The 18,308-nt window shown below is 40.6% G+C and overlaps 1 protein-coding gene across 3 annotated transcripts in view; it reads right to left on the bottom strand.

Moving 5' to 3' along the window:
- Positions 1 to 6,684: 6,684 nt before the first annotated feature.
- MYPN (myopalladin) overlaps positions 6,685 to 18,308 on the bottom strand; it is a 75,563-nt gene continuing 63,939 nt past the window's right edge. For all 3 annotated transcript variants that reach the window (XM_068548859.1, XM_068548858.1, XM_068548860.1), the window contains exons 14-19: positions 17,534 to 17,616; positions 16,211 to 16,337; positions 14,784 to 14,991; positions 13,045 to 13,210; positions 9,715 to 9,848; positions 6,685 to 6,854 (exon numbers count right to left, since the gene is read on the bottom strand). In XM_068548859.1, coding sequence (XP_068404960.1) covers positions 6,685 to 6,854; positions 9,715 to 9,848; positions 13,045 to 13,210; positions 14,784 to 14,991; positions 16,211 to 16,337; positions 17,534 to 17,616 — 888 coding nt within the window. The remainder of the gene's footprint in view (positions 6,855 to 9,714; positions 9,849 to 13,044; positions 13,211 to 14,783; positions 14,992 to 16,210; positions 16,338 to 17,533; positions 17,617 to 18,308) is intronic.

The raw sequence follows: 18,308 nt of genomic DNA, 5'->3' as shown, positions 1-18,308 counted from the left end.
AAGTTAACTAACCAGTGTGTGTTAAAAAATACAGTTGCACTCAAATTATCTCATTTGAATTATTTCAGGGTTTTAACTCTCCTTAAAACACACAGTAAAACGGGACTTCCCTGGTGGCGCAGGGGTTAAGAATCCGCCTGACAATGCAGGAGACACGGGTTCAAGCCCTGGTCTGGGAAGATCCCACATGCTGCGGAACAGCTAAGCCCGTGCGCCACAACTACTGAGCTTGTGCTCTAGAGCCCGTGAGCCACAAGTACTGAGGCTGCATGCTGCAACTACTGAAGCCTGTGCTCCTAGAGCCCGTGCTCCGCAACCGCAATGAGAAGCCCGCGCACCGCAGTGAAGAATAGCCCCCGCTTGCCACAACTAGAGAAAGCCCGCGTGCAGCAACGAAGACCCAACGCAGCCAAAAAAAAAAAAAAAAAACACAAAACGGTAAATCTGTTTATACTGTGTGCACATACATTTAGTAATCTTTTGATAGTGACTGCTATGGTCGATACTAGAATGCAGTTCACTGGATTCTTGCACCACTAATTGTGGGGAAATTATAGGAATCTGTCTCCAGTTTGCAGATAACTCACTGAATATGTGTAGAAACATTAGGTTCTTTGGAATTTTGGAACATTGAGCAATTCATTCTTACCACATTATATGAAAATCATTCACGTTTCTTAGTGGGTATTAAAGTACTTCTTACTTTAAGAAAGCTATCCTTGTAACTCCATTAATTTCCAATTGAAACTGGTCAAGCACCCCCCACCCTGCCACCCCCATCTTTCCCATCTTTAAGTTTCATTTTAATGTGTCCCTGTTTTCAGTTAGGAGGTAAAACGAATTTTTATCTTAGAAAGTAAAAAACATTCTATGAGAAGTTTATTGGACTTGCTGGATATTTTAGGAAGACTAAAACCCAGTTATCTTTCTGTTCCTCTAGAGGTATCTGACCAGGTTATAATGTATGTGGTAATTTTTACAATTTGAATAATTTAAAAAATCTCTTTTAAGTATCGAATGTATGTATTTGTACATTAAAAAATCAGTTCAATCATCATCAAAAAAACAATCTTTAAACCTGGAAACTAGCACTGTTTTCTGCATTTTAAAGAAAAATGCCCATTTATGTCAACTGTCAAATATTTATTATCAAATAATGTTGAAATATTTTAGTTTTTACTATTAGGGAAACATTTTCTACTCACTTGTATGTTAAATCTTCTAGCAAATTAGCATATATGCCTCTACAGTACAGCAATTTTCTTTATTGTTTACTCAGCATTTATGGCACAATTCTCAGAGGATTGAAAAGTGTGTTCTTTCTCTATTTCTTGCAATTTCAAGGCTATTGCTCTTCGGAGTTCGAAGTGGCCATTACTTACATATTAACAAAAAACAGCCTGTTTATGGTTCTATAGCACCAAGTATGCTAACTAATATAATTAGACAGAAAAAGGAGGCAAACATATTTTTAACAAATATGCATTTTTTTTTTTTTGCATCACACAGATTTTTTAAAAAACATGGTAGTAGCAACTTTTTTTAGCATACTGATGACCACTGCATTGTCAAAGTTTAGAAGATGCTTGGCATTCTTCAAGCAATGCTTCAGTAATTAACTTTCTGAAATACTGATCCACTTAAAACAAGAAAAGGCAATCAGTGGTGAAAAGGACTTCAACAAGCTCTATTGCAGTCTAAGTATCTGTTCATCTTCCTGGTGAGGCCCAGTGATTTTCAACTCTACCATTAAGTGGAAATACTTTGAGTCCAGGTTACCCCGGAAGGGACCTTGAATAAAGGTCATTATGAGTAAATTTGCCTTTGAGTTTACAACCAACTTATAAATAGCCCATATACAAACAGACTCAGGCCAGGATCTCAGCTTGGAAGTTTCTTTGGGAGCGTGTAGGGAGGAAGAGGACAGGAGGAGGCTGTGATCAACCAGAATAATTTGGATGCCTGACTCAGTTTTCTAGACCTCCCCTCCCAGCCTGATTTTTTTTTTTTCCTTTTGCCAGCAGTTCCATCTATTAGAAGTTGATGGAAGTAAGGAAGCAACTGCTTTTAAAAGCGCAGCTCCTCTGTGAAGTTAAAAGACTCTCAGGCATTCAGGATTTGTTCAATTGGACTGCTTTCTTCTGACCACTAAGCCAAGATGCATGGAGCAGGAGTTAGGTCATATTGGAGCATGAAGCATGTTGGCAGGTTGTGGGGAAGGGGTGAGAGGGGATGGGTTACAGCATGGGGGATTATAGAACATGGGGCACAGGGCATCTCGGAGAAAAACACGGAATGGGGATAGAAGCAGAAAGGACCACAGACACTGTAGCTTGGACACGTAGACACAAAAAAGGAGGAAGTAGTCTTTCTTCTATTAGCTGCTTGGCGGTTCGGTTTTCATGCTGCATTTTCTTTCTCCATTTTCCCTCTGATCCCCATTTCCACGACTAACCAAGTTATGAAAAGCTCTTCACTTGTTTGGAAAGAAGGGTGCTTATGGGATCTGCATAGCTTTTTGAAAAAAGGGCCAGAAGGATTGTACCAACTTTCCCTCTTTTCGCCGGTCCATTTTTGCAGTTTTGGAGATTTCTCTGAGGGCTTCATGAATGCTGCATGTCCAAAGAGTGTGGTGCAAAATAGTAGGGTCTCATAAGGCCAAAGTGCATGTTCATTTCTACTTTCCAGGCATGCATTGCACGTGCAACAAGGAGGAGGGACATTCTTCACTGACGCCGACGCTACAGCCTGTGCTATCTGCATCCCTTCGGACCTCTCAAGGGTAAGTTCTGTGATCAAATCATGGTAATAAAATGATTCTTCTCAATCTCACCTGCTCGTTGGAATCACCTGGAAAGCTTTAAAAATACTGATGCCTATGCCAGAACCCCAGAACTTATGACTTAGTGATTTGGGGTTGTGGCATGGCTATTGGGATTTTTAAAAGTTCCCCAGGAGATTCTAGTGTGCCAAGGTTAAAAACCACTGCTCTAGACTCAATTCATTTTATATGGAAACATACTGACTTACATAGAATTTTAAAGTTCAATTTAGGCCAATAAATATTTATTGAGTGCCTACTCTGTATAAGGCAAACTTTTGACACAGTCCTTACTAACAAGTAGCTAAAATCTAGTGCAGGCAAGACTGGCCTAGTGCAAGGGGAGAGACAGGCAGGTATATAGAGGCTGTGTTTTATATAAAATACTATACAAATTAATCTTCTCTTTTTCCAGACTCAAGAAATTTGCTATAAGATTTCAAAAAAAGTAGAATTATATTTTACTGGGGTCTGGGGGAGGGGGGCGGTCAGAAAATATTTCATAGAGGCAGTAAAGTAGCATTTGAGATGGCTTTTAAGGAACAGGTAAGATTTCTGTAGGTGGGGACTGGGGAGAAAGCCTTCCAGGGGGCTTCCATGTGGCTGGAAAGCTGAGGCCTGTGTTAACTTTGCTGGTGCACTGGGTGTGTTTTCTGAGTAATGGATGAAAAGCTTTGGGATCATATTGAAGCAAGGCTTGAATAGCACAGGACAGAACAGCTGGCCTGGGTTGGCTCCAGGGAGCCACTGGGGGTTCGAAAATTGGGGAATGATATGATTGGAGCAGTACTTCAGGAAGAATGATCTGATGCTGAGATCTCAGCTAGATTTGAGTGGGAGAAAAAGCAGGACTAGAGGCAGGAAAACCAATTAGAAGTCTCTTATTATGGTTGAAGTCAGAAAAATTGAGGGAAATTAAGAAAGTAATGAAAGTCTGAACTGGGGAACCACAGGGGGACAGAAAGGAAGGCCTGAATATAAAAGAAATAATGGAGTTAGAATTAACATGATTTGTCAGTTGATTAGAGGAAGCAAAAAATGACTTGGATACTCTTTATTTGGATTACTAGGACTGTGATGGTGCCATTAATAGAAATCATTAAACTAGGATGATGAATGGTTTATGAAAGGGAAGATGATGAATCTGATTTTGGGTATGTTGAGTCCAAACATATCCAGCAGAACTAAAATTTCTTATATAAGTATTCCTTGTTGTAATTGAATTCCAATAGAATTTGGATTTGTTCAACACAGTAGTTCTCAACAAAGGGGATCCTGCCTCCCGGGGAACATGTGGCAATGTCTGGGGACATTTCGGGTGGCCACAACTTGGGGAGGGGTTGCTCTGCTATTGGTACCCAGTGAGTAGAAGCCAAGGATACTGCTAAACATCCTCCAGCGTGCAGGATAGTCCCTCACAACAACGAATTATCCGGCCCCAAATGTCAAGAGTGCTGAGGTTCAGAAACTTTCCTGTAACATAATCCAGTAAGTTCAAATTCGAGGAATTTTAAAGCTTGTTATATTTTAGGTTCGACAGTGCCATCTAGTGGCCAAATATAATATTTATCATAGTTCTGTGTTAAGCACTGTAAAACAACAGATAAAAAATATTCAGAAAGCGAATACATATAGAGATGAAGAATATCCTCTCATAGGAGAACTGTCTAGAGTTTACATTAATAGATGTGATGAGGAGGTTGGGTGTCCAACTGTGGAGAAGCAATCCTGGAGTTAGAAAATGCTCTTTGGTCATAAAGAGATTTGATAATAGAAGCCAATATAGAAACAGAATATTTTACAGGATGCATTCTGTATGGAATGCATTCAGTTTCATTACAGTTGCCTATACTTTTACTATTGTTCCTGCATACATAAGAAAGGAAAAAGTCTAATAATTCTGCTAAGTAATTGGCCGAAATCTTTATTTCTTAAGGATGTAACTTATGGTATTTTATTTAATTAAGAAATAAAGATTGAAAATAATTAAGATGATTTTAGAGTCATGAAAAATATAGGATGAAGAGTACTAGAAACTTCCCTTTCATAAAAAATAGACTTTTACCCAAAGAAGCAGCACTTGACATGTCTTTTTTCTTACCTCCCCCACTAGATTGTAAGCTTTCTTCAGGCAGGGACTGTGTCTTATCATATTTGTGTATGGCCCATAGTCTCTAGCACAGCGTCTTATACAGAGTGGACACACAAATGATTTTTTGAGTGAATGAATTTATTTTTATACTGGAAATCCTTGCCTTGAAGTGAAGAAAATTTCAAGCCTTTCTAAGCAATTACTATTTGTTCACTTGAGTAAGATGCCAGCTGAGGATGTCTGGCTCAGAGAACACCAAGGACTTGGGCACAAGGAGTTGGTAACAGACACTCCAATTCATTTCCCTGGTGAATCTGGAGCAAACTGTGCCGTGATGACCATCCCTAGGGCAATTTTTTGACTGGTGCATATGTTGTAGATTTCTCTAATATAAGATTCATTCATCCAACAAATAGTTATCGAATGTCTACTTTGTGCTAAGCACTCTTCTAGGCACTGGGATATCACAGTGAACTTAAGTCTAAAAATTCCTTAAGTGGAGAGGCAGGCTTTGAATTAGTGGGTTAGAATAAAGATGCACATTCTCTGTCCCTCCCGCTTTCTCAGTTAGCATAATATTTTCTGTATAGAAAATGCAATTTGACTAATGATCTCAAAGCAGTTCACAACTATTAAAGACCTCTCCTTCTACAGCCACTGCTTTGCTTTTGCTTGGGCAAATGAAAAAACAAAAACCACTCTCCCATCACTTCCTCTCCTGGTTTGCATTTCTTCCTTTCTCACTGCTTCATATACTTGCAGACTTTTGGGGCGAGGGGAGAAGCGGGAGAGTCAACATTCTATGGGCAGATGATGATGATGCCTGAATATTTTTGCAAGTGGCAACTGAAGCTTGTAGTTTTAAAAGTGACCCCGCAGAAGATTTCCTTCTGGTTGGTTTATTAACAACCCCTTAGTTCTAGAGCCTAGGGATATATATATATATATATACACATACATACATATATATATATATATATATATACACATATATATATATATATATATATATATATATATATATATGTATATGTAGTCAGAAAGAAAAACCACTCACCATTGTATCCAAAAGGAAATGATGCAGGCAGGGTGGTGGGTCCCTGTTTTGGCTATAGAATAAGTGCACTGTGCAATATTTAGTGTTTCAGTGATTTTTTTTTTGGTATCTCAATCACATTTTGGCACTTTATTATGTGGCTCAGTACACCCAGGGTAAGCAAATCAAAAGTGCTTCTCCACGTATGTGAGTTGTATGGCACAGACTCCTAGTGCTAAGTAGAAGCTGATTTAATAAATCCACCGAAACTACTGCTATGGATGCAATCAATGAAAGGTGGTGGAGACCCCCCCTGCCTTTTTCCTTTGCATTGTTTAGTGAGTTAGTGATTCCTAAGGTCAGTACTGTCCAACTCCTCTCAGCCCAAGCATCTGGCCCCTAATTGCTCCTAGAAGGGCCTGAATACCCCAACGCAGCAGGGGGCAGGGAAGCATGCTAGCTTTTTCCCAAAGCAGTGGATGGCAGCTGCATGACATCTTTGGTTCGTCTGTATTGTCTTCTCATTTTGTTGGAATCTTAAAAGGCACAGCCCTCCATCTCTCCCTGAGCTGAGACTGCAAGAGTCCCCAGCTGACTTACTCAAAGCTCTCCTTGCCACAGGTCGGGCAGAGCGGGAACTTACTCAAATCCAGTTGCTTGGAAACCATCGTATCTGGCTGGTCTTCCTTCCCCCTCCACAGTCCACCCCCTTACACAGCAGGCACCCAGACATTCTTAAAGTTCATCACTCTCCACTACACTCCGAGAAGAGCATGAATACACCATTGTGCTTTCCGTGGAGGAGAAAGCAGAGAAAATGTCGAGTCCTTTACTGGTGAGAGATCCGTAGCGACTGCCACTGGGCCGGACAGACATGGGTGGTGGGATCTGGTGGTGCCACTGAGCTGGAAAATGGACCAAATAATGTGTTACAATCAAAGGAATACAGTCTAGCAGGTACACGGCAGGGGTGCATTCTGTCCTCATTCCAACACTTTCTGTGGGATCTTAGTAAAGCATTGAAATATATCTGGGTCTGAAATGCCTCATTTGTAAAAGAGAGAAATAAAATCTCTCCTTCCCTCTCGGGAAGAGGGAAATTGGGCTGGTGATCTTTTAATCCCCTAATTCCAAACCCTATGATTCTAATCCAGTAAAATCTGGGGCTGTAAGAAGGACGAGTGGGTGACTAGGGTGATTTCTCAAAATTTTCTCCTGACCTAGCATGGAGTCTGCTGGGTAGAGAGGGCGGTAGGCTCTCAAGGCAGGGCACCTCAGAAGGTGGAGATGAGAAATCTATGGAAATGGGAGCCAAAAGATGAGTCCAGACCTCTGACCGCACACCTAATCACCCTAATCAGCGATTACCTACCTACCGTCCTAATCAGGTTCTAATGAGTTACAGCAAGAAGACTGAAAAGTAACATGTGCAATCAACCATGGTTCGGGGACAAAAGAGAATATTAGAATTTCCACGTTCACCAAGCATTGCCCAAAGGGGACCCTGGTTTTCGCAGCCAGGATCCTTAGGCTTGAACATGGCCTAAATGAAATATCCATCCAAGCTGCTCAGTCCTGTGTGTTGTCACTAATTCTGAAATTACCAAGCAGTCTTCTCATGAGGTTTCCAAGAAGCTTGCTGTGGAGAAGGGGAAGCACCAGGTGGGGAACGCTGACGCTCTGGGTCCTACGAAGCTATGGACCCTTGTAGCATTCCCACTGATAAACGGGTCCTTTGTTGATTTCATTCTTTTGAATTAGTTTTTCGGGATCTAAATGCCTCTGAGTGAATTGATAAAATCAAAATTGGAAAGCTACAAAACAGGACAAAACTTACAGCGATTCCACAAGAGAGCAGGCACTCAGTAAGGCAGCCATGAACTGGTTTAAAGTCCCTCCCCGCCGCCCTCCGCCCCTTAGCCTTTCCTGGCCCTCTCGGACACCTTAACCTGACAGCAGGTACTATTAGAAGCCCTCTTTTCGAAGAGAGAGGGATGCCTACTGTCCCCATTCCTCGGACAGGTAGGAAGTGATTGCGGGGCGGCGTACGGGATTGATTTTACCCCAAATCCTCCATGCCTTGCCCCACTCCCCCGTCCCAGCTGAGGATACAACGCTTCGCGTCGTTAGTGCTGAGGGATCAGGACGGGAGCCAGGGGAGAGGTGAGCCGGGACTAACTGAACTGGGGACTCCGCCGCGGATGAGCGGGACTGGGACAGAGTCATCGGTTTCAGGGCTTATTGGTATGAGTTTCTTAGTTGGAGACCTATTTCCTTTTGACATGGTGAAGTGGGTGAAATGGTTAAGGCATTAGCCTGGATTAAGAAACGTATCACTGGCGTGTCTCTCCTCGGATCCTCCCAGGGGAAAGTACATTGGAGCCAGCGTCCCTCACGGCTGAATTTCTTTTCAAGTCCACGAATTAAGGAAAATAACCAGAAAGCTATATATTTTCTCTAAATATTAGACTTAGGGAAAATGGCAGGCCAAGACCCCTCCTGTATGGTACCAAAGAAAGGAGGTACCCGGGGCTTCCCTGGCGGTCCAGCGGTCAAGACCCCGCGCTTCCACTGCAGGGGGGCACGGGTTCGATCCCTGGTGGGGGAATTAAGATCCTGCATGGCGCGCGGCACGGCCAAAAAAAAAAAAAAAAAGGAAAAAAGATGAAAAAGGGGGGTGCGGGTGTACCTGGTGTGCACCTATATATAGCAGGGACCTCAGGTTCTAGGCAGAGTTACTGTTTCTTATTTGTTATTCTGGTTAATCATGTTAAACCAGTAATGAATAAGAAACTTATTAAGCCAACAAATTAGTTCTTTTAAAAGAGGGGGGAAAAAAAAGGATTACTCTTTTGGGTTAAGGACTATGTCTTCAAAAATACCAGTTAATGTCAAAATTATAGAGGACAGGAGTAGAGTACACAAATACATTAATAAAGATTAATCTCTTAAATCTTTTTGAAAATTAGAAACATGGCTCAAAGGAACGATATAAAACCTGGATTTGCATTCCAGCTGTAGTCACTTAATCTCTCTGAGTCTCTGCGTTTCTTCCTCATTTAAATGAGGGTAACAACAATTACAATAATCTCATGGGTTTAGGAGGATCTTAGGGTACCATTTCATAAATTACAAGTCACTGTACAAAAGTCATCTGATATCAGTATCATTAGGACAGCTCTCTATTATTAGTCTGATTGTGAGATTGGAGTAATAAATATTTGTGGAATTAATTAACAAATGAATAGGGTCTGGAAAATTCTGCTGGGTGGAGGTATGGCTGGGGAATGACGCGCAGGAGGGAGTTACAGTGGGTGACCCATGGCAGCAAGGAGATGGCCTGAAGATGCTGGGTAATTAAAAGTACAAGCGCATGTACACTCTGAAGTAGTTGTAACTCCTAGTATTAGAAGTACAGAAAAATTAACCTCTTTTGGAAGAAGATTAACCTTATAGTGAAATGAAAGAGTGTACAAAAGCCTGAGGTGACTAGGATAAAATGACTTTAAAAATCCATCTCTTAAGCACTAAAATATGATCTAACCAATTCATTTATGAAAACATACTACACCTATCCTAAAAGAAAAAAGATTTTTTTGGCCACGCCCTGCGGCTTGCGGGATCTCAGTTCCCCGACCAGGGACTGAACCGGGGCCTAGTCAGTGAAAGCTCCAAGTTCTAACCACTGGACGACCAGAGAATTCCCCGCAAAAAGATTTTTAAGCTCCCTGTCACACACGGATCAACCGATGCCATTACACTTACCGTATATATCCAACCTGGCAGTGCATGACACGATGCCAGCTTCATTCTTGGCTGACAATGTGTACCATCCAGCGTCTGATTTCTTGGCTGGCTGAATGAGGAGGCAGACATACCCAGTTGTGTCCTGGTGCATGCTGGAGAAAAGAAAGAATATATCCGTATTGTATCTGGGGGCAGAAGCGGCCTTGTCGAGTTTAGGGCTCCGGGAAACTCGGGCAAATCAGGCAGTGCAGTGCTTCTCCTCCCCTCCCTGACCCTAGCAGGAGGGAAGGGGATTCAGCTTTAAGCAAGCATCAGAGGCAAGCTTGAAGGTGGAAAGAAGAGGGTCAATAGCCATGGCTGAGACCTGTTCTTGCCCTCTCCACTCTCCTCCCAGGAGGACTCCCACTTGTCACAACCAAAGTACAGAAAAAATCTCTTTTCCGAACCAGGCTGGACATTGCAAGAAGAACTTTGTAAAAAAGCTACGGGAGAGTAGACCAAAACGAGAGGCCAGGGATGGATGAACTGTTAGCATGGATGGGGTCTTTTCTTTCCTTCCTTCCTTCCTTCCTTCCTTCCTTCCTTCCTTCCTTCCTTCCTTCCTCCCTCCCTCCCTCCCTCCCTCCCTTCCTTCCTAATTGAAGTATCATCGATTTACAATGCTGTGTTAGTTTCTGGTGTACAGCAAAGTGATTCAGTTATACATATAACTTTTTCAGATTCTTCTCCATTATAGATTTATTACAAAGTACTGAATATAGTTCCCTGTGCTATACAGTAGGGCCTTGTTGTTTATCTATTTTATATATAGTAGTGTGTATCTGTTAATCCTAAGCTCCTAATTTATCCCTCCCCCCACCCTTTCCCCTTTGGTAACATTAAGTTTGTTTTCTATGTCTGTGTGTCTATTTCTGTTTTGTAAATAAGTTCATTTGTATCATTTTTTTAGATTCCACATATAAGCGATATCATATGATATTTGTCTTTCTCTGTCTGACTTACTTCACTTAGTATGATAATCTCTAGGTCCATCCATGTTGCTGCGAATGGCATTATTTCATTCTTTTTTATGGGTGAGTAATATTCCATTGTGTGTATGTATGTATGTATGTATGTGTGTATGTGTGTGTGTGTGTGTGTATATATATATATATATATATATATATATATATATATATACACCACAACTTCTTTATCCATTCATCTGTCAATGGACACTTAAGTTGCTTCCATGTTTTGGCTATTATAAATAGTGCCGCTGTGAACATTGGGGTACACGTATCTTTTTGAATTAGAGTTTTTGTTTTTTCTGGATATATGCCGAGGAGTGGGATTGCTGGATCATATGGTAACTCTATTTTTAGTTTTTAAAGGAACCTCCATACTGTTCTACATAGTGGCTGCACCAGTTTACATTCTCACCAACAGTGTAGGAAGGTTCCCTTTTCTCCATACCCTCTCCATCATTTATTATTTTTAGACTTTTTGATGACGGCCGTTCTGACTGGTGTGAGGTGATACCTCATTGTAGTTTTGATTTGAATTTCTTTAATGATTAGCAGTGTTGAGCATCTTTTCATGTGCCTGTTGGCCATCTGGCTGTGTTCTTTGGAGAAATGTCTATTTAGGTCTTCTGCCCAGTTTTTGATTGGGTTGTTTGTTTTTTGATATTGAGCTGTATGAGCTGTTTGTATATTTTGGAAATTAAGCCCTTGTTGGTCGCATTGTTTGCAAATATCTACTCTCGTTCTGTAGGTTTTCATTTCATTTTGTTTATGGTTTCCTGTGCTTTGCAAAAGCGTATAAGTTTCATTCGGTCCCATTTGTTTATTTTTGCTTTTATTTCTACAGTATTGCCTTGGGAGACTGACCTAGGAAAACATTGGTATGATTTATGTCAGTGAATGTTTTGCCTATGTTCTCTTCTAGGAGTTTTATGGTGTCATGTCTTATATTTAAGTCTTTAATCCATTTTGAGTTTATTTTTGTGTATGGTGTGAGTGAGTGTTCTAACTTCATTGATTTACATGCGGCTGTCCAGCTTTCCCAACGCCACTTGCTGAAGAGACTGTCTTTTCTTCATTGTATATTCTTGCCTCCTTTGTCGAAGATTAATTGGCTCTAGGTGTGTAGGTTTATTTCTGGGCTCTCTATTCTGTTCCATTGATCCATATGGCTGTTTTTGTGCCAATACCACGCTGGGATATCCAAGAGCATGGGATATCTTTCCATTTCTTTGTAGCATCTTCAGTTTCCTTTATCAATGTTTATGGTTCTCAGCATATAAGTCTTTCACTTCCTTGGTCAGGTTTATTCCTAAGTATTTTGTTTTTTTTGATACAATTTTAAAATGGATTGTTTTTCTTTACTTTCTCTTTCTGATATTTCATTGTTAGTGTGAAGAAATGCAACAGATTTCTGTATGTTAATCTTGTATCCTGCTACCTTGCTGAATTTGTTTATCAGTTCTAATAGTTTTTGTATGCAGTCTTTAGGGTGGAGGGGGTATTTCTTAATATATCCAACTGGGCATGTGCAGCATTTAGCTTAATACAGTTCAGGAGCAAATCAGCATGTTCTTTCCTTCTGTTTTCTCTATGTCAGTAGTTCTTAACTAACCTTGACTGCATATTGCAATCCTAGATAATTACACCAGAATTTCAGGCTGTGTTTGACACGTTTCATTAATTTACACTGAAGTGTTAACTCAAGAATATTCTCTGTTCTTGCTCATATTTTACCAGAGAAAAATCCTGACCTATATGTACATAGACTTTTTTAGATGCCCAAATTCTGTAAAACCCAATATTTTCTAGGACAAATTCAGTTTACTGTGAAGAAATAATTCTCAGTAGCAATTTCTGTACATAAGCTGCCTTTGCAGCATAAAACCAAAATGGCAAAGAATGAAGGATGGTTAGGGAGAATTAAGGAAAGCTCCCACTTTAAGAAACTGGATCCTTAAAGTTACTGAAAAAACAGCCATGTAGTGATGGATGGAGAAGGAGTATTACTTTAATATTTTATTTTGCTTTACTTTATTTTAGCTTTTTACTGTCAAAGGTTTTCTGTGTGCTAATATGACTGAAGACACATGACAAAAAATAGGCACGATCTTTATAAATTCCTCATACCTTTTTAAGCTTAAAAATTAAGGTTTTAAGACTGTGGGACATGTGTACAATGCACTACCCCTCAGCAGCAGAAAGGAATAAATTCTTGATAAGCACAGTAACGTGTGAAACAAATACCTTATGCTAAGTGAAAGAAACCAGATTCAAAAGGCTACAGACTTATTTGGGCGGCCTGACAAGCCTCACTGAACTTGACCGAGGGTGGAGGCTGTACCTGATCCTGTCTCTGGTGAAGGGGATGGTCTCGTTGCCTTTCTTCCAGTAGAACACAGGTGGAGGCATGCCTATGACCCGGCACTCCAGTCTCACCGGGTGGCCTTCGGGAACACCGCTGTTCTGCAGTTTCTCCAGGATTACAGGTGCTTTCTTCACTTCTTTGGCTGAATGAGAGAAGGGCAGTGCTAGTTTGAAGCATAAGTGCCTTGGGGTCCATGCCTCAAACAAATTACAGTTCTGGAGTCTAGCAGAGTGAGCACCCACCCACCTTTACCTCTTCTTTAGAACACTTCTCAAGCCTCGTAGTGAAGATCACTGCCTTGATAAAAGCTCCAGAAATGAAGCTTGATAAAAAAGAAATGAGGAAACTGTCTCTGCCTATCTTATGAGGGACTACACTCAAGGATTTGGGTCACACACATGGGACGCATATGGTAGGTGTGGAATTGAGGGAGTTTCTTTTATTGCTCAGCAGTAAATTTTGAGAAACAATATATGTACTAAATATATCTTTTTTTTTCTTTTTTAGAGGAGTTTATTTTGTAGAAGATATATTAATTTTCACTCAACGTTTTATCTTGAAAAATTTTATAGCTACAGAAAAGTTGAAAGAAGTATACTATTTTTAAAAAACCACACATACAAATTATGCTTCCTAAGGAGGCTTTTTTCCCCCCACAGAACCAATTAAGGCAAAGCTACCTCATATCTCAGGGTTCCCTAGTCAATAGCAAAATTGTGGGAAAAAAGTAAAAGCTGCAATCAACGTATCCTTGCAGGATGAGCTTTTCCTACTCTGTTGGTGAGATGGAATTAAGGATGAGAAAAAGAAAAAACTATACTGAGGAGACAGCTACTAGCTTAGAGAGAGGATTAGCATTCTGAAGCTACCCTGATTTCCTTCAGGGGCCATACAAGGGAGACAGCGGGAGAAAGCCCAGCACAAGATTTCATACATTCTGAAATCTAATTCTGGCTGGACTACTGCCCCGAGGGGCTGGCACCTCCCAGGTGACAATGACTTTTTGTCCTTATCTGTGGACGTGACAGTGTTTTGTTCACATCATCTTATAAGGTAAGGGTTTGTTTGTTTAGTTATAGATTCAAGTGCCTTCCACGTTCCAGGCACTGAGTCAGACATCAGAGATACACAGAAGAACAAGTCAGAATCTCTGACCTCAGAGGCTCATGGTGTCTTCAGGGAGGCAAAAGGGAAAATAGTTACACCGAAGCCACCAGTGCTGTAAGAGTCTCTCCTTTACTAAGTGCTATGGAAACAGAGGAGGATGTAACCTGGTGGATCCACTGTGCCTTTGTGGTGACATTTGAATTAAGTCCTAGAGAATGAGTAAGAGGTTGCTAGGCAAAGAAGGGCATTCCATGTAGAGGGACCACAGATGCAAAGGCATGGAAGCTTGGGGTGGGGGGAGACCCTGGAGTGTTCCAGGAGTGATGAGCTGTAGGGCAGGTGACCTGAATTGACCTGATAGTCAATTAGTAATTACAATGACTACCATTTATTGCAAGCATGATATACACAAAGTACCATATTATGTTTTTAGCTTACTGATATGTTTTCGAAAGCAACGTAGGAAACATGGCCCTTATTACAGTGAAGGAGAAACTAAGATGAGACTCGGTGGGGCAAAGGACTAAGGAATTACATCAGAGGCTCTGCATGTTTCCGCAATCACTTTGGAGGGAGTTCTGTTTAGGGGTCCCAGCAGCAAACCTTACCTACTACAGTGAGGTCCAGACTAAAGGAATTCTGCCCAGTTTTGTTGGTAGCAACGCAGGTGTAGGTCCCTGCGTCACGTTGAGTGAGCGGGTCAATGAGCAAAGAGTGGACTCCGGTCTCCCTGACCAGCATCATGTGGGAGGTGTCGGGGAGCACAGGCTGGCCATTGAGCAGCCACGTCAGCTCCGGAGGCGGTAAGCCACTCACCTAACAAACAACAGGACAGATGAGGCAAATGACAGACTGAGGACAGACAGATTTATTTGGTGGCTGAATTCTTCATCCTTGTCTGGCACCACATCGATAGTGACAGAACGTCAGTGCTGAGAAGCCTCTCCTCAGGAACATCGGGACAAGAGGGGTCTAGGTGGGTGGCCGTATGCATTTAAACTGTATAGTGTTTGGACCCCAATTCAGGTCATGATTATATTCTAGATTAGAATGAATAAGAATTAAAAAGCTAAATAGATAGATAAAATAGGCCTGTGGGATCAGTTTCAGAGATATTGCCTACATACCTAATAAGCAAGAGGTAGCCAAGGAAGGCACAGACATTAAACCAGTGTTCTCAAAGCTGGCTGTGTGTCATAATCACATGAGGAGTATTTGACAATCCTGATGCCCACTTACTGTATTAAATCAGAATCTTTGGGGATGGGACCCAGTCATGGGTGTCTTTTAGGGTTTAGGGTGGAAGAAGTTAATCCCAAATATTATTTAGGTAACTAATGGGAGAGCAAGAACCACCTAGAGAAGTGGATTCTATATATGCTTAAACTTAAGCCTTTACTAATTTGTGTCTAAATCTCCATAGCATTCTACATCGTTCGGACAGAAGGGGTGTCTTCAGTTACTGTTCATACTTAGAAATATTCATACTGTTTAACTGAACCTAGTTTATGGTGGAAGAGTTAGAATGTAGACTAGCTAAAGGTGATGGGTGTTGACTAGTAAGAGAAACCAGCTTCTGTTTTCATAAACTGCCTTGGAGCCATCTTTTCATGACTATAATTTTTTCAAAGGCTGTACCTCACAGCAATTCACTTCAAGGATGCAAAAATCATCCTTATGCCTTTATGGTAATAAAGACCTTCCAGGTACCATATGGAAAATGTCTGAATTACATCACCTCTTTGGTTGTCTTTACAAGCATAGAGTTAACTTGGTACAGTATCAATGTAATTTTTATTAAGATATAAACACTTAAAGATTTTATGAAATACTTTTGTCTGGTATTAAATGCTCCAAAAAGAACCTTGTGGGCAAAAAAGTGCTCTCTCTCTCTCTCTCTCTCTCTGTTCCTCAGTCCCCTTTCCCCGAAAAAACAACAACCATAAAACAAATACAAACAAAAATAGGTGCATACAAACAAACAAATACAAAATATGAACAGATTTGGAACCAAGAATGGTGTACTAGAGTCTACCTTACAGTCCAGGCGACAGAGGCGCCCCTCGTGAGCTACCATATCCCCAGGAGCCTGCAGGAAATGTGGTCGGAAAAATCGTTCCTGTAGGGGCTCTTTGTCTCTTTCTTGCGCTCGGGACCTTACTCTAAAACAGCAAGCATGTTCAGGCATTACCCACAGAAACCGCTTCAGAACTTATGACAGTATAGACATTTAGGCATGGCTCTCGGGCCTGGAGAAAGATTTTTTTGGGGGGTGGGGGTGGCTGGACCATGAAGGGATAATAAATAATAGTGTGGAGCTGATGTAAAAAGCAAAGTACTAAGCATCTCACCCACTGTAGGGTTATCTTGTGAGATCTGTAATCAAATAAACAGGCTTTAGCTTCTTTCTCTCTGAAGTCATTCTGGGTTAAGTGACTCCCCTTGCCTTGGGTTTGACCAGTTGTTCAGAAGTTTCAGAATAAACAAATCAGTATTCAATCTGAACCTCAAATGAGAGCCAAAGAGAAGTCCTGTTTATCACCCAGAACAAGGCAGCTGCAATCCCTGTGTCTCTGAGTAATACAATTTAACCTGGCTAATAAATTATGTCAGGCCATTAAAGATGATCATGAACTTAAACTGGTTAAGACTGACCACAGTAACAGCTGTTCTTGAAGAAGGAAAAAAACAAAAACAAAAACAAAACTGAAGAAGAAGGTAGAGTTGCAACGGTGGTAAAATACTGTATCTGAAACATGGGTCACTATTTTTGTTCCTTTGGTAAGTCTAATGTAATTCATCCATGTCAGCAACTATGAAATGCTTTGCTAAGACTTTGTGGCACCACCAAGACTCAAGAGAAAGCCAGGCTCTTTCTTCTTAGTGTTTAGTAAAATCGGAGAGGAGGAAAGTCAGTTGCTGTGTTGGAGACAGCTGTTATATTGGAGACAATAACAACAACAGAAATCTTTTATCAGTATGCATATACTCATTAACGGTTTCTGTTTTTTAAAGACAAGGTAATTTAATTCAGAGAGTCTGATTTATATATTATGTGCACAGGTGCTACTGATGGTTGCAATTTTTGAACCATTAAAAGTGTGCCGTGGACCAATGCTTCGCATATTTAATGAGCTTATGAATTACCTGGGGATCTTATTAAAATGTAGATTCTGATCAGTATGTCTGGGTGGGGCTTGGGATTCTGCATTTGCAACAAAAGCTCCCAAGTGATGCTGATGCTGTGGGTGGAGGACTACACATTAGTCGACAATTTGTAGACCAGATACTTCAGTGCTCATTGTGGTGGGTGGCTGCTTGGGAGGGGCTGGAGAAGGGAGATTCTTACTGTCTTTACCTGTGAGACTGACCAGCAGCTGTTAGTCGACTTCGAAGGGGCAAACCTTGTACCATCAAGTGGCCAGAACAGCTGATTCTCCCCTGAGAAACAGAAAATGAAGGAGATTAAAATAAAAACAATTCCACATTTTTTTTCAGTACATATACATTCTTATGGACCAGAACATTATGAACTTTTTGGCTATTATGAGTTTTTTTTTTTTTTTTTTTTTTGAGGGGGGATGAAAACAGTATAACTCCTTAAATCACTGTTAATATTCCAGGGGAAACGATTTTTAAGAATATTGTGACTTTCATTTTTAAGCTGAGAAATGAACAGACATAAATGTAAAAAAATTTGAATTCTTGTGCACTTAACGTTATTTGTCGGCACATGCAGAGATCATGGTCAAGTATTTTTATACTTTCCTCAATAGAAGTTATCTTCAAAACTAACATTTTAATAGGAGGAGTGGGTGAGTAGAAATTATAGTTCTGTACCTCCTATTCTAAAAGTAATTGAAGATATTTATTCTGCCATATCTTTAAGGGGAATTTTAAGTCTTGGCCTCTTCAGAAAAGGAAAGTGAAAGATTATGGCTTTCTTTTACCAAAAAAAATTTTTTTTACGAGTGAGGGATATTCACAAGTGATTTGCTTATTCTCTAAAGAACAAAAAATAGCAAATCATTCTTTGATAGAATAATTTGTTGACTCTTCAAGAGAGTCAGTGAGTTGATCAAAACAAGATTTACTCCAATAGTTCTGGGGCATATACTTAGTGAATAGATACT

Source organism: Eschrichtius robustus, chromosome 7 (assembly GCF_028021215.1).
Source record: "Eschrichtius robustus isolate mEscRob2 chromosome 7, mEscRob2.pri, whole genome shotgun sequence".
In the NCBI taxonomy this organism is placed as follows: domain Eukaryota; kingdom Metazoa; phylum Chordata; class Mammalia; order Artiodactyla; family Eschrichtiidae; genus Eschrichtius; species Eschrichtius robustus.
This window is presented reverse-complemented; position numbering and strand designations above follow the sequence as displayed.